Source organism: Anoplopoma fimbria, chromosome 15, assembly GCF_027596085.1.
Source record: "Anoplopoma fimbria isolate UVic2021 breed Golden Eagle Sablefish chromosome 15, Afim_UVic_2022, whole genome shotgun sequence".
In the NCBI taxonomy this organism is placed as follows: domain Eukaryota; kingdom Metazoa; phylum Chordata; class Actinopteri; order Perciformes; family Anoplopomatidae; genus Anoplopoma; species Anoplopoma fimbria.
Window position 1 is genome coordinate 18776067 of NC_072463.1, and position 23564 is coordinate 18799630.

General features: G+C 42.1%; 2 protein-coding genes across 8 annotated transcripts; both read right to left on the reverse strand.

Moving 5' to 3' along the window:
* Positions 1-457: 457 nt before the first annotated feature.
* LOC129103533 (5'-3' exonuclease PLD4) lies at positions 458-4484 on the reverse strand. Of its 2 annotated transcripts, none has more exons than XM_054614046.1 (11): positions 4395-4484; positions 4160-4233; positions 3901-4061; positions 3235-3418; positions 3001-3121; positions 2756-2883; positions 2476-2676; positions 2128-2267; positions 1876-2041; positions 1697-1793; positions 458-1560 (listed from the first exon to the last, which is right to left on the reverse strand). In XM_054614046.1, the coding sequence occupies exons 2-11, from the start codon at positions 4208-4210 to the stop codon at positions 1358-1360; spliced, it is 1452 nt and encodes a 483-aa protein (XP_054470021.1). In that variant the 5' UTR covers positions 4211-4233; positions 4395-4484; the 3' UTR covers positions 458-1357. The 2 variants fall into 2 exon arrangements, with proteins under 2 accessions (XP_054470021.1, XP_054470022.1); XM_054614047.1 differs by having other exon boundaries at positions 4160-4228; positions 4391-4471.
* A 164-nt stretch (positions 4485-4648) lies between these two features.
* On the reverse strand, positions 4649-23329 carry cep170ba (centrosomal protein 170Ba). Of its 6 annotated transcripts, none has more exons than XM_054614204.1 (19): positions 23128-23329; positions 22348-22475; positions 20425-20514; positions 19489-19569; positions 18702-18758; positions 17834-17984; positions 15014-15142; positions 13734-14222; positions 12734-13644; positions 12428-12547; positions 11793-11931; positions 10097-11674; positions 8898-9144; positions 8537-8669; positions 7745-7873; positions 7570-7658; positions 6987-7080; positions 6850-6901; positions 4649-6740 (listed from the first exon to the last, which is right to left on the reverse strand). In XM_054614204.1, the coding sequence occupies exons 2-19, from the start codon at positions 22450-22452 to the stop codon at positions 6517-6519; spliced, it is 4818 nt and encodes a 1605-aa protein (XP_054470179.1). In that variant the 5' UTR covers positions 22453-22475; positions 23128-23329; the 3' UTR covers positions 4649-6516. The 6 variants fall into 6 exon arrangements, with proteins under 6 accessions (XP_054470179.1, XP_054470180.1, XP_054470175.1 ...); XM_054614205.1 differs by having other exon boundaries at positions 8898-9039; positions 12389-12547; XM_054614200.1 differs by having other exon boundaries at positions 12389-12547.
* Between the last annotated feature and the right edge of the window lie 235 nt (positions 23330-23564).

Sequence of the window (23564 nt, forward strand, 5' to 3'; positions counted from 1 at the left end):
CTGCTGTGTGTCTGTGAGGCAGGAGGCGTGACTGGTTTTCCTCCAGAGCGGAACAAGGCACACCTAACAATCCTCAATCACCTTCTCCATGTAAACACGGTCATGACTCCACTGCTGTGCCAGATAATTCCATCTTGTTCAGTAGTGGTTCAGTGAATGTCTGTTATGTTCTGTTTTACCTGTGCGCTTAAAGTAATAATAAAAACCTTTCTTTGTCTCTTATTTAGTTAAGCATACTTTCTGAAGTTTATGTTCTTGCACGATTCTTGCAATTTTTGGGTTGTATCCACACGGTTGAACATCCTCAAAACTTTGACGTAAGAAGACACCTTAGAATTAAGTTTACTATACCATTGTGCAAATGAGTTGAATATTTTAAAAGTTCTTAAAAATATTCTATTGTCCTGATTTTCTCTCCAAACAAAACATTCATACAAAATTCTTGTAGCTACAAAAATACAGATATCCAATCAATTTTTATAACTTTTCATAAATAAACACTGGCTCACAACAGGAATGTTACAGCATAAAATTAAAGGAACATATGCACTCAACAAAGAAGTTTCAGTTTCAGATAAAAAAACATCTGTTTATAATGATTTTCATGGCATACTATACTACGAATGTTTTATTCTGACTTTTATATGACGCACTATTCAGTCACATACGTTACAATGACATTTTTAAAGAATACTATTCATTTATCTGTGTTGAAATGAGTTGTTGTCGTTAGCTGTTAACTGAAGCCTGCTTAGGGCAGATTTATCCCATGATGAATCAGTCATTTCTGTCGACTGATCAGCGGCTGTGGTGATGACTGAGATCAGCACTGTTATGCACACAGGCCCAGAGGCTACCAAAATTCTGAGCAGAATATCGTGAGTGTAAAAACATTTTTTTCTATATTATCCTTTGCACACTTGGGATAGTATTGTAAGGCGTGCGACCAGGCAATCATTATAAAGTATATTAAGTATATATAAATTTAATAAAAATACAGTAAATTCATTACCCAAACATTCAACAATCAGCTAAACAATAAAAACCTGCAACATAAATGAAAACTCAATTAAACGTATTACTAGGTACAGATGCAGTACATAATATTACTTTTCATCTGGTATACTTTAAACCATTGATGTCAATGCTTTATGTATAAAACTTTCTCTCACTTTCAGTGCACACTCATTTAAAAGTATATGATATATATTGTATTTCCTATTCATAACACGGAAAAAAATTACTAAAACTGCTCATTTGGACCACAATAATATAAAAACAGCAACATAAAGCAAATCTATGGTTTTGTATGGCCTTGATAAAAAACATTTATGTAACTTTTATAAAGCGGTTTCTGTCATCTCGATAATGCACAATCTGGGTGGTGCCCCAGGTCAGCAAGGTGCACAGCAAACTCAGAGTTCCAGTCTCTGTCAAAGACTGCCCTGAGCTGACCCTGTATGGCCTTGGTCTTCCATACAGGGCGAGGAGCATGCTGGGAAATCACCAGACCCACTCCAGCTGTGGTCAGAAAGTAGTCCCCTGACCAATTGGAGGTACCTAAGGGACAGAACAATGTTATCTGGTCAATTATTAACCAACTCACATGCAACAAACCGACTCCTCAATGCATAAATGTTTAACCTGAACAGTAAATGTGTGGGAATAATAATCCTGAAGACAATCTGTAACTCACCAATGTAGGCCACTTTATCAGTCACCATGTATTTATTGTGGTTGACTCTGGTATATGGAATATCAGTCTGGTTACCCACAGGAACAATGTACAGTTTCTGAAAAGTAAACAATGTGTAAACAAAACATAACAATTTCCATTTGTCCCAGCAGATCCATTTATTTGATGTTGTGTCTTACTATTTGGATGCTGATATCCTGGTGAGGGCTGTCCATTGAGGCTAGAGACTTAAGGAAGGGCAACATGGCTGGATCAGAGTCCCGCCCGCAGCTGATCAGCATCCGCATCTTAACTTTTCTCTCGAATGCGGCCGTCCTGATGGCTTCATCAATGAAAGGCCAGTATCTGTTCAATAAATCAAAGAAAGTGAGGCAATAAAGCAAAAGAGGCGAATGGTTTGATGGAAACCAATGCTTTTTTTTGTGGGTCACCTCTGAGGCCTTTCAAAGCGTGTGGTGGGGAAGTACTCCATGACGGCTACATCCACATAGTGTTGGGCCTCTGAGATGATGGAGAGAATAGCCTCCAGGTCCTGAGTCCTCGATGGAGGACAGAACGATGGTGGAGAACCCTTGGGTGGAACACAAACATTTAATAATAATACCAACAAAAACATTTGATACATACAACCTGACTTCCATGAGGTAACAGTTTGAGGTTTAGAGGTGGTTAAAACTGTAGTAAACACACTGTATTGTCACTTCTGTTAAAATAGAGACCGCCCTTTATCCATCAGAATAACTTTCCTGTAAAAAGGAAATGAAAGCTAAGGAACTCACTGTGAGGTACAGCCTGCTGGAGACATTGTCACTTCTCACCAGCAGGGGGTGATGTTTGTTGATGGCAGTGTCATACTTTGAAGGCCAGGGCTGTGGAAGGGAGCTGTGGGATTGTCCCATTACCCAGTAGGACTGGAAAATCTTATGTAGGTCCTTTGCTAGACTGGAACAGTTGTAGACAACTACTCCCAGTTCCTTCACCTAAAAATGTGAATTCTGAAATAATTTGGAGGTCTTTTGAGATGTAAAAGCATCTGTCATTATAGATTTTAGGTTTTACCTGTGTGAGAGCCCTCCAGTCCATGTTGGCGCTTCCAATAAACACATGTTTTCTGTCAACTATCCAGAACTTGCTGTGGAGGACGCCCCTTGTCAAGCGCCCGAAGTTTACCTTCCTCACCTGAACACCTACAGGTAACAAAAGAGGGAACTGCAGTTAAGGGAAGTTGGTGCAAACAATGCATCACAAATCAAAACATACTGCAGTGAATGTCGAGAACAAGAACAGGGGAGTTGTTTCCAAACCTTTCTGTTTTAAGATCTTTAAATCTGTGGAGTTTGTTGGAACGCTGGGTACACTGGTCACCAATCGGACGGACACATTCCTGGAGGGCAACTCTTCAAGGTCTTTCAGGATGTCCCTTCCCTGCAGAGGACAGACTCATGGTATTATAGGCCTTTTCCACAAACAACAACATATTAATCAAACAAATGATGTGTGTGTTTTCATGTTTCTTTATATTTTAATTAACAACTCACAGGTATGTCAGAGGATGAATTAACGTTAATGTCTTCCCCAGTTAAGGTCCAGTAGAAAGAGGCCACTTCCACTTGTTCCGTTGCCATGGAGATCAGATCTTTCCAGACATTTTCCAGAGGGATCCCAAGCGTTACATTGCCTTTGTATTTCATTTGTTGAGGGATGCTCTCCACCAGAGCCATGCTAGGAGATAAACAAAGACATCTGCTGAGGGAATTCTTCGGAAACTGAACTGGTGAATATTATGAATATTGTGAATATAATTTCCCCGCTGCGGGACTAATAAAGGATTATCTTATCTTATCTTATGATTTAGAGAAACAATTTCAGAATCATTAACCATTAAGTCAATAGGTATAGATAAAGTTATACAGGAACATGGTAATTCATTATTTGATTATGGTACGATAGAGATCAATGTTGTATCATGCCTTGATACTATTAATAAAGTCATTTTTCAGTTAGGTCTCAAATTTCCTGGTGATAATGCTATAAAATTGTTTTTGTTTGAATGTATTACTGTGATGTCAAAATGTAACTCTAACAGGTATCAAATATACTTTGATCCACAGTTTAACATCATGTTAAGTAGAAGCAAATGTAGTTATTATTCAGCCAACTAATACTACCTCCATATATACACACATCTTCAGACGGATTATTACCTGCACTGGTCCGTAGAGAAATTGCTCCAACCAGCTTCCTGAGGAAACGTCTCATGATCTTTCGGGGCAGGTGGTCTTTTCAGCACAGCGATGGCAAGCAGGATCCCGATGACTGTCAGACAGCCCAAAACCACGACTAATGTCACACAGCTGGTCGACTTCTAACAACATGAAGTTTGATAGAAAAAACAAGTTCAATAGTAAGAACAATGTGTCATACCAACCCAGAGAGAATATCAAATATATGATGGAGTCCTACCCCTTTGCTTGAAACATAACGGTCATGAAGCCTGCTATACGTACAGGGCATTTTTCCTTTCAAGTGGTCCTCACCTATTAGCATTCAAAAGCAGGAAATTGTCGTCTCAGACATAAAATAAACACAGGACAATTCTGACCTCACTAATGATGGAACTCAAGATTTTGCAGTTTAAACGACTTAAATCACAGATGATGTTTGGTTTTCTAAAGTATTGAAAGCAAAAGAGACTTACACAAAGCAGATGTAGATAGTTTTCCGCTAGAAAGAGCTCACAACAAACTTGCTTCTTCCCCTTCAGCTTTCACCCCAAACTCATCTGATGTGATACATCTGCTACTGATTATATCACAGCACAGTTCCTGTTTTCACTTTCATTTCATGTTTTGAGACATGTATTTGTTCAGCAATAAACACAAGTGTAGTGAGTGAATAAAAGTAATTACAAAATACAACTTTAATAATCAAATTTATTTGAAAAATCTGCAATCATCATATATCAAATTAAACAAAAACACAAACATAAATACCAGCTAACAAGACAGCAATACGACCAAATCAAAACAGGTAAAGGGAGGGGAAACATAAATTGAATATCAAAAAAAGGACACAAATTTGACAAACAACTACTTTTCAGCTCTCAAACCTGCTGTAGCTTTGACTTAGATGGAAGCAAAGGGGAAATACTATCCCACAGAAGAAGAATAGCAGCAACACTTTGAGCAAGTGATGTCAATGGGACAAACATTCAATTTAGCTTGAGTTTGTAAACAACCACTGTCCCACACAGCTCTGTGGCACTTCTACGTACATCCCAATTACAATCACATGTACAATCTGGACAGGGAAAAGGAGAAAGGCAACCTGCAACGTTCTTTCCTGCTGAAAGCTCAACGGCATCAAATGTTTACAATCTTTAGCAGGAGAGAAACAGCTTTCAGTTTGCAGCATATCAAGTCGAGGGGACAATGTTGTACTACATTAGTGCAAAAGACAAGATTGAGAGGTAATTTGTATGAAGCAGATGTCTTTAGATATTTACATACAGTGAACAGAATGTCACAAAGTTATTGTCAGATTTACAGCTTCACCAGATTGACTTTGTCAACTACAATGCTTAAATGACTTTACTTCTCCTGTCATGTGAGGACCCATCACAAGTGACCTTGTGACTCGAGAGGAAATATTAAATCCTACCACAGTGCTCTGAGAGCTCTTGAGAGCTCAGCATAAACAGGAATAAAGGTGACTCATTTCTGTCAGTTGTTTAATGATGGTCTTTGGCCAAACATCGGAGCTGACAGTGCTTGCGACAAAACACTACACTTTCAAGCCCCCAAAGTGCGTTTGACACAAATAAAAACCCATTTTTTTTCAGAAGGTAAAGAAGCCAGGAATGCTTGAAAACTCATGTTTTGTAGCCACTTGAGTTTGTGGTTGCCAGGTGACTAAGCTGAGTCCCTCCTACCAGTCAGACCACACATTCCACAAGGATTTTCATCTCCAGCTGGACAACATACAGAGGTCTGTACAGAGGCGATACAATGGGAAACGCCAACAGAATAAATACTCAATAAATTGGTTGATAGCTACTGTGTAACAGAGCATTAATTGGTCTGGCACTAGAGTCTACGAGCTCTCCCAAAGTCATGTTGTCTCGGAAACAGGGTCTCCCTAATAAATATTTTTTACATTCTGCGATAAATCTTGTCCACAAAGAGAAAAGTGGCAAACAAAGACAAAAACATAGAATTACATAAGAAAAAGCAATGGCTTGACTGAGAATACAAGTACACAGTACACTCAGATCTGCTGGTGTTACTGCTGTTCTTTCTACCCAAAACATATTTAAATTAACTAATATTTCCTAAAAAAAAATTGATTTGTCACTAAACATAGAAACCTTATATATTAGTAAATTTTCCTGAGATGATTATTCTCAGGCCGGTTTTTAAATAAACCAAGTAAATCAACAATGCTGGTCATATCATTGGCAAATAAAGAGGTCAACCTCTAACACAGAGAGAATCAAGTATAGTTTGGAGGCTTGTCCGAGGTGAGGTTTATTGAAGTATTTTGGTACTTCCTTAAATCTTTACCTCATGTGTAGGCGTCCCACTGAGCGTACTCTATGTGCGTTTAGTGCAGGCCTCACTGTGAGTTACACCACTGTGTAGGTGTGCAATGTTCATGGTGCATCAGTGTATATGCTGGATGTACGGGAGGCTACAGATCTGTGTACAGTCTCACTTCCCCCCCCTCTTGGTTTCATTGTGTGCACACTGGTCTGACACCTGGGTTTGTGGAGTTACAGCAGAAGTTCAGCACTGGTGAAACCTGCGTGTTTGTGTCCCTTTTCAGACCAAATACCCTGCTCTTAGATCGTCTGGTGTGACAGCTGCTCTCCTCACACTCTCACCGGGCCTCGGCCCGCCGCCACGTTTGGAGACGGAGTGGATCGTTCTCCAGTCTCGTGGGGCGGGAGGTCTGGAGGACCGAGCTCCAGATGAGGAGGAGACCGCAGAGGCTGAGGCCTTAGAATTGTCAAACTGTCCAGTGGGCTCCATGACTGTGTTAAAGACTGTGAATAACATGAACAGGGTTTTTATTATTTGATTTGGCTTCACAATACAAATGCATTATGAAGGTTATTTATGCTATATTGTTTATAAAGGGTCAGGTTGACTCACCCTCAAGTTGCCGTTGAACCCCCCTGAGTTCTTTCAAGATAGATGTGATTTCCTGGAACACAGATGTCTTAATTATCTCAAACAATCAACCAGCATTAATTTTACTAGAAAATTGACAAACAACTTTATTCACAAACCTTGTTGGTGGTTTTAATAACAGGATCATCATTGTCAGAGTTAACCTTGGCCTCAATTTCTTCCCAGACATCCATCCTGTCCTGGAACAGTACCCTGCGTGCATAACGCCCAAATGCAGGTGTTAGGAAGTTTGCTTCATGCGGTTCTCTTTAAAAGGGGACAATCTATATTTTTGTGTCCAGAACGTTGTTGATTTAGTCTGGAAAACTGAAAGCTGGGCTCTCTTCTGATGGTGGTGATTTAGCAGAACTAAATCCAATCAATACTAAAATAAATGTTTCTTTTTTGACATCTTGTTTTGGGGTTTTAGAAAAACAACAAACTATGGTTCTTCTTACAATGGAAACATTTAAACACCACCTGTTTTATCTGCATCTAATCTGTTCAGAAGATTACATCTCAGTCCTCTTAGTCCCATATCGTCAATTACTCTAGATTATAAATCTGTGTGCTGACTCACTCAGTTACTGTAGTTTAATAAGATTATTGGCTCAGCGTCATCTGGTGGTCAGACAGAATCAATAGTTTTTCATCAAACGCAGACTAAACATGGGAATAAAGGATGTTCAAGTAATCTCTTACTTCATTTTTTCAGCAAGTTGCTCAGTGTTTTCTCTGATGGCCATAATGATCTGTGACACTGGATTGAGCATCAGATTGTCCACAATGACCTGGATAAAAAAAATAAAGAAAACGTTATAATAATCCCACAGAGGTTTGTAAGATGTTTTCCAGTGAAGCGGCGTTTATGTGAGACCTCATCTCTGCTATGAGCCCGCTGCCTGGTGTTCTGTTCATGGTCACTTTGGTTAGGTTCCCTTGAAGATGTAGAACTTGGTGGGACCCTCTGGTAGTTTGTTCCAGCCTCTGGAATACGATGAACCAGCTGCAACACAATCAGACTTAAGTGTTACAGTTAAAAACACAAGCAGAGAGACGGATTGTCTCCTTTGGCTGATGTGATTAATCCATAATGTACAGTATAATGTACAGTATAAAGATTTAGATTTAGTGATAGAGATAAAAATGACCTTTTAAATTTCATGTAACATAACTGCACCAGATGTGCATAGCCAAAGTAGAACAATGTACTATATAAGAATCTTCAACAAAAGCACTGAGATACTTCCTCTTTCAACCAAAGAGGACAAAAAAGGGGATAGTCATCTTCAGTTTTATAATAATAATAATAATAATAATAATAATAATAATAATAATAATAATAATAATAATAATAATAATAATAATAATAATAATAATTAAGCCTTTATTAGTCCCACAATGGGGAAATTACAATTCTCTGCATTTAACCCATCCCGGAGGAGCAGTGGTCTGCTAAGAAGCGCCCGGGGAGCAACTGGGGGTTAGGTGTCTTGCTCAAGGACACCTCGGCATGTTGACTGTAGAGGGGTTCGAACCACCAACCTTGTGGTTACGGGACGAGCGTTCTACCTCGTGTGCCACAGCCGCCAGTCAGTTGATGAAATAATGTTGATGCTTCAGTGTGTTAGATAAAGCTGCAACAGCCCTAAGAATAAGTTTCATGTACCTGTTCATGAGCAGTCACTGTGGAGACGGGCACACTGCTCTCCACTCTGGGGTTTTGTGGATCACCATCACCTGCCACGTCATGGATCTCTCTGGCCAAGATAGCTAGGTCTTTAGCCAGGTCTTGACTCAACCTAGAAGGCAAGGAACATGCGATAGAAAGATGTCTGACAGGAGTAAGAATTTGCTTTTTAATTTCATTATTCTGCTGAAAGTGAAATCCTTGATCTCTTTAGGCCCTTTAATGGGAAATGCAGTAAATAAAATGCTTGAGACTGCATGTGTGAAACCATCTTTAGTGTCAGTTAAGAAAACTTATTAGCATGTCCACCAGAAAAAAATTAACTTGTAATATTCCTTACCGTGCAATCTCAGAGCTGTGGTTGGACCAACTGTGTAAGGCGTCTCCGTCATGGCTCTCCTCTTCAGAATCTCTGCTGCGAGGTTTTGGCTGCAGGGCGACCAGCTGCTGAGGCCGCTGAAGATTCCGCGGGCTATGGGAAGCTGAGGAAGGTTGGGAGCGTTTGTGTTTAGGAGTGCTCTGGTTAGAGTCGTACTCCTCATCTGAGGTAGAGGTATAGTCAGAGCCTTTGTGTCGTCTCCTGGAGCCTTGGCATTGTGAATTGGTTTGAGTTAGGGAGGATGAAGATAGAGAAGTCGGGAAAACGGGAGAGAAAGAAAGAGATACCGTCAAAGAATACAGGCAAGAAAAACACCACCAAGAATATTAGATGTTGTCACCAAAATCCTCCCCAGAACAAGAGGCAGAAAAGTTGCTGTGGAAGTGCTCATTTGTACAGTTCAATTTTTATCAGAAAGATGGCTCAGATTATTTTTCAGATTTAAAATCATTCACAAACTGAAATGAGTACTTTTTTCCCCACAGTAGAGCAGCTGAGTCCCAGACAAGTACCATATAGTGAAGACTGGAGTGTTTAGCATAAACCATTTCGTACATGGCTAGATTTATAATCATCATTATGGACACGGAATCATCATGGATTTACATAAACTACCAGAGAACACTGTGAATATGAAGGAATTTTATTTATTTGTAAGTTTATGTTTGTTTGTTCTATGAGGGCACTTTTTAAAAATTGAGCAAGCACAACCATAAACCCTCCTGTTTGCTCCTTCCGCCTGTGCACTGGTGCCAAAATACCACACGGAAGGGCAAAGTGGATTTCAAGGTCAAGAAAATACCAAACGGCCATAGCGCAGCTTGCGCTGATCTTTACGCCACCACAAAAATATGTAATGTTAGTAATATTGATGTAAGTGCGAGTCCAGCGTGAATTCCTCTCCAACATAAAACTTTCATGAAAAATAAAGAAAAGCTGCTGAAGTATAGAAACCAGGTGTTATTTCCTGAAACATATAGCATATACTCTGTGGTCTGAATGTATCAAACCAATTCACCACTGTGTTTGATCAACAGACCATGTAATGCTTCCAATCTGGGCTCAAAGGAATGTTTTTTACCATATTTGACTAAGAAAGAAGTAGGTGGTTATACCAGTCAAGATATGTTACTCTTTACAAGTTTCTGTATTATACTCACTTGAGGTGCTTCCAGCATGTTTGGCACTGCTTGAACGTCCACGAGTGATTGGTGTCTTGTTAACCGGTGCTTTCTGCTGCCTTTCTAAAGGCTTTGACCCCGGTGCAGAAGCCCTTCGAACCGAGCTGCCGATGGAAGATTGGGCCTCGGTGTCGCTGGGTGTGTTGAATGAGCTTGTCCGCTTACGTGGCATCGCCAGCAAATCCAGTCTGGAGAGTTTCTTGGTTTCTTGGGGTTGCTTCGCTGGGGCATTGCCTGCCTCCTGAGACGGCCTGTCTGTCTCTGTTCCCTCATTGTCTGAAGCTTCTCCCAGGCGAGCGCGCCGAAGCATGGACGCTCTGGTGGGTCTTGGGGCTGAAAAGCTGCTGGCACGATTCAAAACCTGGGACACTCTAGAGGTCTTGGCGTCCTCCTTCTGAAGGGGCACTGTGTATTTTCTGCGGGATTGGCGGTTGTTAGATTCCTGATCAGAGTAAGGTAAGCTCTGAGGGTCGTCACTGAAGTCTGTGGAGCCACTTTTCCCAACACTACGTCTCAGTCCAACCGGTCTCCTGAAAGACTCCGTCTTATTGTTGCTGTCTTCTCCCTGAGAGAGTCGCTTTTCTGATGTACTGGACTGGCGACTTGGGTCCTGACTAGCTATACTGGCTGAAGACCTCTCCCTATGGAGGCCACTAACAGAGGTTTTTCTGGGTAGAATGTTTGGCCTGGTCTTATTGCTATGTTGACTGACTGTGCTGGAGGTATCGACATCCGACTCCCCAGAGAGAGAGTCCATTATTGAAGACGGTGTTGTTTCTGATTGTCCTGCATGGAGTTTGGCCTCCAGAACCGCCAGAACATCCTCTGTCTCTTTGAGGTAAGAATGAGTGTCCTGATTACAGGCACCCTGGAATGATTCAGGGTCGAGGCCTCTCTGAACCGGAACGCTAGAGATGTTGGGCAATCTGGCATTGCTAGGCCGCTCCTTGGTGAAGCTCTCTTGTCTGATTAATGCTGATACAGTACCCTCTCTGGACTCAGGACTCCGTGTACTCTGGCTCAGGACAGGAGCTAACACACCGGGCTTGACCTTTACAGAGTCCTGGTTACCTCTCTGTTTGGTCAGGGTGGCTGTTGAGAAAGGTTTGGTTGCATTTTTCATTTCAGTGTTTTGAGGGCTGGGGTTTGAGCCACCAAGTTCAGGTTGAGCCTCTGCTGACCCAGTGTAGAATGATGTTAACTTAGCTGGGGGTTTGTCCTCATTTTCCCTTGCTTCTCTGTCTGACTGCGGTCTCCTCTTTTGCTCTATGATGGAACCATCATCTGACTTGCTGGCATCACTCAGGCTGTCAGGCTCTACGTCGTCATGCACCGATAACCTTTGAAGGCCATCCTGAGACCTGGGGTCCACCATACTACTCTCTCCTACATCAAATGTTGATTGCAGGTCATAATGAACATGAATGCTGGGAGTTGGAATGTCATTCTTCTCGCCCAGTGGTAACTGGGGCAGGACGCGCCGAGCTCTTGAACCATCCGAGTCAGTGCTGTCGTTGTGTCGGCTGAGCGTGGCATTGTGGCTGATTGCACCTCGTGCTGAAGTGAAACAGTTTTTATGCATATTAACCACACACACTGGAACGGAATATCATTCATATTCATCAGGGTGTCTCATTATCTTTCAAATAAAGTCATGTCTCGTCAGGTGGCTTACCCCCTTCTGAAAACTCCATCTGGGAAGAGATGTCAAAGAGGCCAGACGAGGGGCCAGATTCTGTGTAGCTGTCTGCCAAGCTGGCCCAGCAAGACATCCACTTAGGAGGCCCCTGTAACACTGCACCTGCTGGCTGACCCTGCATGATATAACATACAACATATTCAATATCTTTTACAAAATAGATTGAAACGTTTTGAAAAAGAAGCAGTTTTTAGTTAACTGATTTCCTTAGTAAACAAAGAATACAAAGTTAATATGACAAACAACAGAAGATACCATATGTCATCTGTTTCATGGGTAAAAATGTAGTAACTGTGATACAAAAAAAGTTGTATTTTTCCCTTATATTTGGTTAATAAGAAAAAACAAAAGAACCCAGAACATGTGAGGAAAGATGAGGCGAATCTAGAAATCAATAGAGAGAAACAGCAAAAAATTGAAGAAATCCCAAGAAGGCAAATCAAAAGACAGCAATAAATGCTGATTTGTACGCTTAAACATTATGGTCTAATGACCCAACACATACATTTACTGTTTTTAGAATTGACTATAAAATTATTCCATCCAACCATTGATCACACTGGAAGGGTTACCTTTACCAGACTCTGTCCCTGTTCTGGAGCTGGCCTCACCTCCCCACTGCTACTCTGCCTATGCTGCTCCCTGCTCTCAACATTAACAGGCCTAAATGCTGATGATGTTTCTGCTTCACTCTGGTTGGTGCGCTCTGGGCTCTCAAAAACACCAAACACCTGTCAGGAACAAAGCAGTGCAAGTTGATAATGGCAGGAAAGTGCGACTGCCAATGTCCATGGCTCATTCTGAGTGGGACTTTCTCCAAAGACACAAGACACTGGCGAAATGCAAAGCAGACGTATGTCCTTTAAGCAACATGTTGCAGCCAAATTTACAAAAATTAAATGGAGATAGAAACTTGCCTGGTCAATCTTGCTCCGAGCCTCTTCTAGCTCCTTATCTTGTACATCTGCTTCAATGGTGTAGGTTCCTGCGTCACTCAGACTGTCCTCCTCTTCGTTCTTGGGGCCAACATGGGGGCTATTGACCTCTACAGCTTGAGACGGCACCGACATCGAGGGGGCCTTGAGGGGAACAGGGTGGTGGATAGGAGAGGAAGTCTGTGGTTGGTAGGAAGCTTTAGATGGAGGGGGACTAGTCTTGGATACGGCCACTGTCTCTCTTTTAGCTGTTGTAGGGGGACTAGATGTATTTTCCTGCAAGCTGGCAGAGGAGGACTGCTTTGCTTGTTTGAGAAACTCAGCAGTAAATTCCTGGGTGAGTTTGGACCTTCGGCCCATACTGGAAAAGGGTTTTACAGACACGGACGAGGAGCGAGAGGAAAAGCCGGTGCTGATTCGGTCCTCCGTCTTCTCCCTTCGCAGAGAGCCAGCTCTCTGGAAGCCTGTGGAAGCAGGGCCCTTCAGGGGTACCGTGTATTGCTGAGTTGGAGGAGTGGTGGAGGCCTGAGATGGGACTCGTCTCTCCCCAGTTGGGCTTGAGCCCTTCCTCGCCTTCTCCAGCTGGACCCTTAGGGCTGAGGGCTCAGGTGGAGATGTGTTATTAGTGAAGGACTGGGAGTGCTTCTTTCTTAGGTTATCATCAAAGAATTCAATAACAAAGGCTTGGTGAGGCTCAGCCTTGCCCAGACTGGATAGGGACTGAGATTCTGGCGGAGAGTAAGACAAGGGCTCCTCAGAGTCGGGGGAGGCGCAGCGTTGTGGCGGACACGCTCTAAGAGGTTGAGGAGAAATCTGGGACCCAATCTGAGGTTCACTTCCATTGATTGCAGGATCCTCTGAATCACTGCGAGGGCCATCTTCATGGTGGTTTGCTGGTAATGGAAAGACCACATGTGAGCTTAAGAGCTAGTACATTAATGCAATCAAAGCCAGTGTTGGTAAAATTGTGTAAGTAACTCACTCTTGGAGATCTTCAGGAGCGATGGGTCACTGTTTGTGCTATACATGTCTTCAGCCTGTGACTTCTTTCTCATCATGCTGGCATTACTCTGGACGAGCCAATCAGCAACTTTGCTTTCTGCTGACATCACCTCAGTGGGTGCGGTGACGGGCTCTGTGGAAGATAGCTTCTGCTGCTGGCGGTAAGAGAACTTGGTCACGTGGTCCTTGATCTTCATTTTACCTGGCATGCATTCATCAAATTCGATGGTGAAGGAGGCATGGCTTTGGACCACGGGAGGTGTGGAGGAGACAACCTTGGTGGGATCTGGAGTGTCTTTTGTTGGAACCTCGTGGACCTGCGACTCAGCCTTCTTGGCAGGTCGCTGCTGTAATTCCTTTGTTGGGATCTCAAAGTAGCTGGGCTCCCGGCGGTAGGAGAAGATGGACTTGACTTGATTTTCGGACATAGAGCCGTTGACCTCATATCTGGACACGTCTTTAGTAGGCTCTGTTAGAAATGAAGATTGGTGAGGACAGCAAACACACAGATACACAGCAAGCATTAGTGATGGTTCTATATACTGTAATCAACTGAGTGACTAAATGACTACACCCTAGGGCTATCTTTTATTAATAGAAACACGTGTATGTTTTTTTTTGTGTTTGAGGTTCCTCTTCAAGCTCACAATTATAGCTAAGTAACTCAAACTGCACTGGTACAGCTAAGGAAAGTGATTGAGATCACTGGGATGTATCTGTCGCACAATCCTTGAAAGAAGGAGCCATAAATAACACGAGGATTCCAGCAGTTAGACTGAGAAAACAAATCCCCCAGTTGGTCTTTGGGTGCCAGTTGGACATGGCCAAATATCACTTCAGCAGCTCAGAGTCCAACGGAGGGTAGCTGAGTGGGAATAATCTGTTTCAGGCTGGGCACCATGAAGCAAACGATCACCCTTCTTCCCCCCCCCTGAAGCTTAGAGGGTCATAATCCATCACGAGGCAGACAGGCAATGCCCACACTGGCCTGGCACGGTGCTGACTGGCTAACAGTGCACAACCGGCGGCCAGAGACCTGCCTTGGGCTTCACACCATCCATCTCTCAGTGACCCACAAAGGATCAGATAGCAGTGCCATAGAAAAACATGTCATTACAAATTAGGATCTAATTTACAGATCTGGGAAGATCCAATGCAATTACATTCCAAATAACGCTTTAAAAGACACTTTAGTATAAATGCTTTAATTAAGTCTGTTGTTTGTACACATTAGTTAATATATAAGACACATTCTCTGACCTGGAGACTCCTGTTCTGGCGACTTTCCACCTGTGTTCTTCTTTTTGTTGGCTGCGTCCTCATCCTCCCCCCACCAGGACGGTTGGCCATAGAGAGGAGTAGGCTTGGATATCGGAGAATCTGTGACAGCTAGATGACAAACACACACCATTAGGCCCATGGATAAACCCAGGCAAGAGAGAGCCAAACAAAGAACTGAATTTATACAGCCTCTTGTACTCATAAGACAAAGAGTTTATGTTAGCCACATGATAAAGCAATGTAGGGTCGGAGTTTGGTCTTGCAACAACAAAATTGACCTGTAGCCTTTGGGCTTTTTACAATTCTACCACATTCCTATGACACAGAGAGTTTAGCGAGGGTCCAACTGTGATACAAGCTGCATCACACAAACCCCCAAAACATAATCCTTCTCGTGCGAATCAGGACAAAGCTGATCCTAATCTTCAATGAAAAAAAAACTATTCATCTATTCTTCAAACTATACCTTATCTAAAGTGAGACTCCTCGTCAATGGTGACACTCACTGTTAGCACATTAACCTTTGTATATACTGGAGGGGATGAGGATGATTTCCGTGATGCCGCTTCTGAACTGGTGTTTAGCCGCTGGTTTGCCAGTCCACTCGTGCCAGCCAGTCTATATGGCACTAATCAGATAATCCAGAAGCCGCTTGTCGGCCTGATACATAGGCTAAACAAGCTCTCTGGATTTTAATGTGGGGGCTTCAGAATTCTAAGCATCAACAGCACTTCACTGTTGCTTTGGAAACACACAATAAGACATCAACACTGTGACGAGAGAAGCAGAGGGGCATGTTACTAATTCCTTTCCCCTTACCCAATCCTCTCCTTTTAGCTAAAGAAAAAAAAGGGTGAGTGTCACAAATAGAGTTGACTGAGAATTGCTCAGTTGTTAGAGACATAAAGAGCATGCACTGTTAGAAAGCAGACGCAGAATAACCTAACAAATAGAAGTTAGGCAGGTTTTTCAAAATCCTATTCAATGTTTACTGAGAATGTGGCTTCATGAAAAGTTGTATTACCTTAATAACTACTAGATTAAGCACTATTAAACTGCTTGTGTGTCACATTAGTTGAAGGGCTTTTCTAGCATAGCTATTTTTTGGGGTCACCTCAATACAGAATCTTGGATAACATAGTAAGTCACTATGTGAGCAATTTGTTAAAAAAACATTTTTTATTTTGTAGTGTTGATGTGTAAAGCATCATGCAAGATGTGAACTACCCATTTCATGCCCCTTTAGTAAATACTAAATGGCCTTGGGTTCTGGCAGAGGAAAGTAGGCCTGACTGAGTCACACACTGTACAAGTGAAGTGTCCTGCCCTGAGGACAGCTGGAGGATTGGACACGCTCCATATACTGTACAGCTGCATGGGAAAACAAGCAACAGCACACAGAAAAGAAGTGAAAGAATTGCACAAAAAAAGAATAAAAAGAATTTGAAGAATACAATCCAGAGTAAACCAAAAGAACCAACATCATATCAAGTTCTCCAGTCAAACAAATTCAGCCAAAAGGAATCTATTTGCATGAAGTCAACATAGATAAGCGGAGTTTGTGCAGTAATGTGTAGGACTTTTCATTTTACACTGTGAGGAAAATAGCAGCAAACTTTTCTTTATGTGTATGTCTAAGTTTGTAACACAAGTGGGGTTTTCTTCTTTGACTATGAAATCCTATCCTTATCTTATTGTGAAAGTACATTTAGTGAGACAGAGGATGCTTGTTTCGTTATCTCATTGGTGGATTTTGTCACAACGACACAGGGCAAGGCTGCTGTCACACTGCAGGCGGTGCCTTCATGGCCCCCAGTACACACGGCTCCAGTGAGCATGTTCAACAAAGAGTACACAGTCACGGGTTTACAGGATCACTGTAGTCAGCTTATAGCTGCAGGTGATACAACTGCACTCCCATTACTTACCATTGTTTTAGCAAACAAAATGTTTTCCAAAGTTTTGCAGTTCAATGATTTATTTGTATGGCACTCAGTGGGATATGAGCCTAGTGCTGGAAAAGGCCCAATTTAACCAGTTTTGTGGTTTTCCCTCTAAGCTCACAGGGGCATTTATGGAACAGAAAGCACGAGAATTGCTAAATCAACAGCAGCTGGAAAAGGTTTTGTCAGTGTGAATGAGCTTCATTCACAAAGTGCTTCACTGAAACTAAGAATTCTCTGACTGTTCCACTGTTGCCTATACTGTACAACATGATCACTCAGTACAGCACGGGGCAGAGAGGGCATGAAAGCAAATCGAAGCACAAGCAGCAACAAATCTTCATTCAGCTACACGGACAGAAGACCTGCACACCTTTCTAATTCTTCTACGACACGTGTTGAACTGTCACTGCCGTGTTTGGCAGCACCCCACCACTTGTTAGCGGTCAGGAATGGACGACAGAGATAAGACTGCTTGTCCTTAACTCTTCACCCCTGCACTTATCTGGCAAGCCTTCATTCTGCACTCATTCTGCCACCTCTGGGATGTCGGATCTATGTCTTTACTGACATCATAGGATCGTGGCCTCAGCCTCAGCTCACATGGCAGCCTAATCTCACACCAGGGAAGCTCTTAATAAACTACGCAACAGCCGTATTATCGAGCGATCTACATCCAAAGTCAAAGCAAAAGCGTCTTCTTCCTCGCGTATGTGAACATGGTATTCAAATCCACTTCAGCTAGAACAGTCCCTCTCAGGCAACCAAAACAATTCTCCAACTTCTGTATTAATAAATCCTGCTGCCTTCCTGCTTTTTGCGTTATGATGAAGTATGTGTGGTTAGGGTTGTGTACCTTTGAGAGATTGGGCTCTTCGCTCAGCCTTCTCCAGCAGTTTGGAAACAGGGCCTTTGCTCTTCTCTGAGCTCTGGAGCTGCTGGTTTTCTCTCGTCTTGGCCTGCAGAGCTTTAATGCTAAGCTGCAACTGGCTGGTGTACTTCTCATGCTATGCAAAGAGACCGGGGGGGAAGCAGGATGTGAGAAAACAACATCAAGAATAACAAAAGAATATCCTCCAGAGACTTCTGCTCAGTGTTATCTCCTGTTTCCTAATGTAAACAATAGCTACCACGGACATAGATATACAACAATTAGCATGTTCCAACTGGTAGAAAACAGTGTTTACACTCTAACGTTACAATTTGAATCATACATTAAAATGACAGATCAATAGGTGATAATCATTAAAAGTAGTTGCCTGTTTATGCTTCTGTGCGTAGATGAATAAACTATGAAATTGGCTTTTTTTTTTTTACTCTACGCAACGTTTTGGGGCAACTTTCATTTGTTGGAGCTGTAGCCAACAGTTAGCCGGGTTGTGTTGATTTTGGTGAGGTTAGAGGATGCACATGGAAGAGTTATACAGAAGACATTAACTGCCTATTTACAGTAAACAAGCTCTGTTCAAACAGTCAAACACCCACATTACATCACATAACATGCCTCTAATGGAAAAGCTGCATATTTTTTAGTTTACTCCATTTGTTTTTAATCCTTTCTGATATTTCATTGATTATGTGAAAATTGAAAAAACAAAAAATAATCAACCGATTAATTGATAATGGAAATAATAGATGAGCTCTTCACATTATTATTAAAGGAGCCATAGCAACCATATCAGCACGGCTAACCTAAAAAGATATAAACTGTCAGTAGTACTTACTTTAAGAGCTTCCTCTGGGACCTTGTGTTGACTTCTCTCCAGGATATATACATGAGCATGTGCAGGAGGAGTTAAAGTTCACACATATAAAATAAATAAATAAATAAATATATATATATATATTGCAGTTTAGTATCTTGCTCTCCAGAAAGCTGATTGTTGATAGAGGGACCTGAATAAAAACATACAAACTACAAATCTGCAACCTAAAGTTTAGAACATGTGAAGTTAGTCTAATTCTCTTTTACTGAATTTCCTTCCATGCTTAGTTTTTGCCCTGGCCCCCCAAGGAGGTCCAAAGTACGTTCTTTTACTGCAGGGTGGAAAACAGATAAGCAGTACATGTCGCTCCACTTGAAAAAGCTTCTTAAGCGACTCACTCCTTAAAACCTGCAACATCTCATGACGACACAACGGTCAAACATTCCCATATGTCTCTATACTCTAAAACAGTATTCCCCCCCATGTTATCTTTTTTAAGTTTCCCCATTTATGTCTTTTCTGTTCTGGGGGTCAAAGAGTGCAGGAGGTTTTCTGTGCACAGTTGACCATAATCTAAAACCCGACAGAAAAACCACAGGAGATTAACATGCCGATGGAAGAGAAAGATCGCAGTGGGGGATAAAAAAAATGTAAAAAATGTGTCACTGACAAAGCTGCCGGCCACTGGCTCATATCATCAACTTAAACTGCTCCAACTGAAGAACTGAAGCTCTGTATTACATAAATAACACAGGTCCCAAAGTAAAGCCAATCATGAGACGTAATGAATAACATAAAAAAGGATATCATAGCCAAAACGAATGACATCAGAGAGCTTGAGGGTGATGTATGTTTGGTCTGGGATTCTCAGGTCATTCACAAACGTCTGCAAAATAAAGAAAAAGAAAATATTAAGCTCAAACAACTCTCACTGGTCTTTAGGGAAGTAAATGTGTTGACTAACAGGTGACAGGCTCTCTGATTCCTGGTGGCACGCTCCCAGAAACTGTACGTACTTTGCAATTGGCCCTTTTCCCACTGAAAGTTAATCCATTGGCACATTAAAACTCTGATGAGATTACGTTGTTATGCAATGGCTGTCTTTTGTAGAATGCTTATTGGCCAGTAGGAAAATCGCACAACAGTGTTTAGTTGTTAATCAATTATGCTATCTTCTGCCTGAACTAACAAAAGGGCAGACAAGGATTCCAGATAAAAATCAGATCACTGAATGTAAAGAATGATTAATATTGGACGTGGGCGGAAAGGAAAATCTATCAATACACAGCATATTTTATCCTATACAGACCAAATGAGGATTATTGGAGGGGAAACACAGAAACGTTGGATTTCAGTTACAGGTCCTTGCTCTGTTCTGCTCTGATTAGTTCGGCTGCAGTTACCAAGGCCAAAAGAAACACTCTCTGAGAACAATGAACGGTTTCTCCCACTGCTCAACTCTGGATTTCATTGGGATAATGGTGCAGTGAAGTGGCAACGGAGCAGTGAAGGGAGAGAGAGAGAGAGAGAGAGAGGGGGCTGGAGAGAGGGAGATGGGAGGAAAAAAGGGGTCTAGGCCGGCAGGGAAATCCAGTCTCCTGATTACCACAGTTCCACCAACCGTCCCCGTCTCTGGCACACAAAGAGAGGTATTTTGTGCCTCTGGTAATTGTCTTCAGGGGGCCCAAGGACTGGATCCTTTATCACAGGTAGGTCTGACACCAGAGGTGGACTCACTCACCCCGTTCAAGCTGCCCAGGTCCTTCACCATGTGCTCGTCTGTGTTCAGGTCATAGTTAATCACAGCGTGCTGTTTGTCCACACTACGAGACTGCAACAAAAGTAAAGAAAAAAAAGTTATTCGAGATGAAATAATTAGACGATCGACTTTTAATCTTATAGGTCATTTTTCAGTCACAGACAACAAGCATTCTCTGTTTCTCTAATGTAGGAAATTACTTATTTACTTGCAGCAAAACATGGCATATGAAGATATCCCTTTGGGTTCTGGGAAACTGTATGCCTATTTATACATTCCATGAACAAACCGAGCAAACAATTGGTTGATTAATCCATAAGGATAAGTCCTGATTCATCATCATCATTGCTACACAGAGTCAGATCCCTTGAATACACTACAAACCAGCCTTTGCAGTAGATTACAATAATAGATGGTCCTCATAGGCAAACACAAAGTTACTGCATAGCTCACGTCTGTGAAGTGTGCACATGATCTATCAGAGGAAAAATGTATTTGTATCTAAATTTGCTTACCATCAATTATGCGCAAACTGTAAAAGTGACTCACACTGACTCTCTCTTCTCTAATCATCAAGCACTCTGAGCCTCCTTGTCACAAACATCGCACAGATTGAGGGTGACTGCCATCTCATTCAGAAAATGACCACCTACCTTCAAAGGACCCTTTGTGGGGCTGAAATAAACTCTTCCACACAACCTACTAACTAGAATAACAGGATTCACAGGTTGTTTGGACTGTCTGTGTGGCCTATTCGCTCATAGGACTTTCAAATAACTTAAAGTAACTGAATAAGTACTGTACTGCATAAAAATTGTGTTTTTTATCAATTGTTTTACCTATTTGGATTGGTTCACTGTACAGCGGCATGAAAAGACCTTTTGCCTCTCTTATCGCAGAGAAAATGTTTGCTCTGGCGCTAGAAAACCATAACTACATCACTGGACCAGGCAAAATGAACTCACTACTATTATAGGAGACATCTGGTCGTATTACTGGTCATGGAGATACAGACGTAGGTCAGACAACAGTTGTCATGGAAAATTCAAACATCAAGTCGAGGCCCTCGGCTACACTATGTGATACGAATTCACCTACACTCAGTCTCTGCTTTTCACGTCAAACAGGATTCTTATGTTACAGACATTCGACTGTGATTTGAAAGGAAAAAAATGCATTGAGCTTTAAACAGAGAAACAAAAGATTAAAGGTTTAAAAGACAATTTGGAGCTGGAACGGACTGTGTGCCAAGTCAGGAAGCAGTCCTGAACACTTAAGTAGAGCAACAGAAAAGTCTGCATCATTTCAGACTGGGAGAGGCTGAGTTATTTTATTTTTTAGATCCGGCGACGCCTAAATGTGAGCAACTTTTCCATCCAACCAACATTTGTGGTTGGCAGCGTTTTTCTGGGCATAACACACCAAATAAAGTATAAACAACTGCTTCTGAGGCAGCATTCCTCTTTCGCTGGACTAAATGCAGAGTGGGGAGAAAATGAGAGTGAGAGCATTTTACAAAAAAACCACAAAGAAATTGTGTTTATAACACACACTGCATGGAAAAACAAAACAGTGGAATGCTTTAGCTGCGTTTTAAGTCATTGTTTGAAAGACTGCCGGGGGGCAACGTTGTGTGGAGGCACTGTCACCGGGTTACACATTCAGAAATGCACACATGAAGCATGCAGGGAGCCTCCCACTGGTGTTTCACATAGTTCTGTGACTAGCTGTCCTGTCAGTGAAGAGTAATAGAAAAGAATGAAGAACAGAGAAGAGTTCACTTGACACGCTGCTGGTGTTTGCCGTGTAAACACAAACTTCACAATAATGCCATCACCAAAGCGAGCACACACACACAAACAAATTGTCTTTCACTCGTGCTCTTAAACATACAAAGTCACACACCTGCAGCATTAGCTCGCAGTCATCCCTGCCAACAAAGATCATCTCTCGTGGCAACCGGTGGCGTGTGCCAGAGCTGCTGACCAGGAACCATGATGTCACACTCATGTTGTCAGGCTCGTCTTAGCATCCTGGGAAGAGACAACCATAAAAACAGATTCAAAGACTAAATGACAACATTTCAGTTAAAAAAGAAAGAAACCTGAGGGTTAAAAGAATGACACTCAGGAGGCATGATCAAAATTCAATACCTGTGTCCCTGAAGGATGTCCTAAATAACTTCAGTGTAGAGAGATTAGTGAGGAGAAGTTATCATCTTACCTAAGTTAGACCTGTTTGTCCTTTGTTATTACTGAGATAATGCAATGAAATAACAGCTGAGATCATAGTGTGTGCCTTGGTGAGTCAACCATGTGTCAGTGGAGGACATTCAGCATGTACACACGACCCACAAACATACAGCAAGTATTAACTCCTGCAAAAAACACAGTGTCTGGTTCCATGGAGCATGCTGGGGGAACCTGTTGCAAAGTGGCGCCTGTGAGTGACGTCAGCCAACAACTCAAACTTCAGGTGTTGCACTTCCTTCAACCTCACTTATATAAACATGAAATATGAGCGAGGAATAACATGTATACCTTCATCACAACCTGTGTAATGTCTGGTGGTGACAATACTAGTGTTACTTTAAAAAAAAAACACACTGTAGAAGCCTGTCGGTGACGTCATTAGGCGAAACGCGCTTCTGTCCACTGATCTGGTCCCACAAGGACGCAGCCTCACCTTTAAAGTCTCCTCCGCTCTGCTCCACAGTGAGGCCAGTGCTCAGTGTCCGACAGCAGATGTGGCAATTCGACGACCGACATGTACGACAGGTGAGACTGGACAGGTATTTTTCTTCTTTTTTTTTTTTTTTTTTTTCGATCACACCCTCTTCTTCCTGTGGGAATGACAGTCAGGCGAAACTCTCCTCCACCGCCTCTGCTGCCGGTGACGTAGGCGACAAGCCGTCAGACGCTTAGGAGTCTGAGAGGTGGAGAGGAAGGAGGAGCTCTCACTCTGTTTGTTTTCCGGCTGCAGAAAAACTCGTAGCTTAGCGTAATAAGTGTTCGTGTTATTTAGTGTTAGTGTTATTTATTATATACAGTACCAGTCAAAAGTTTGGACGCACCTTCTCATTCAATGGTCTTTCTTTATTTTTATTTTTTTCTACATTTTTT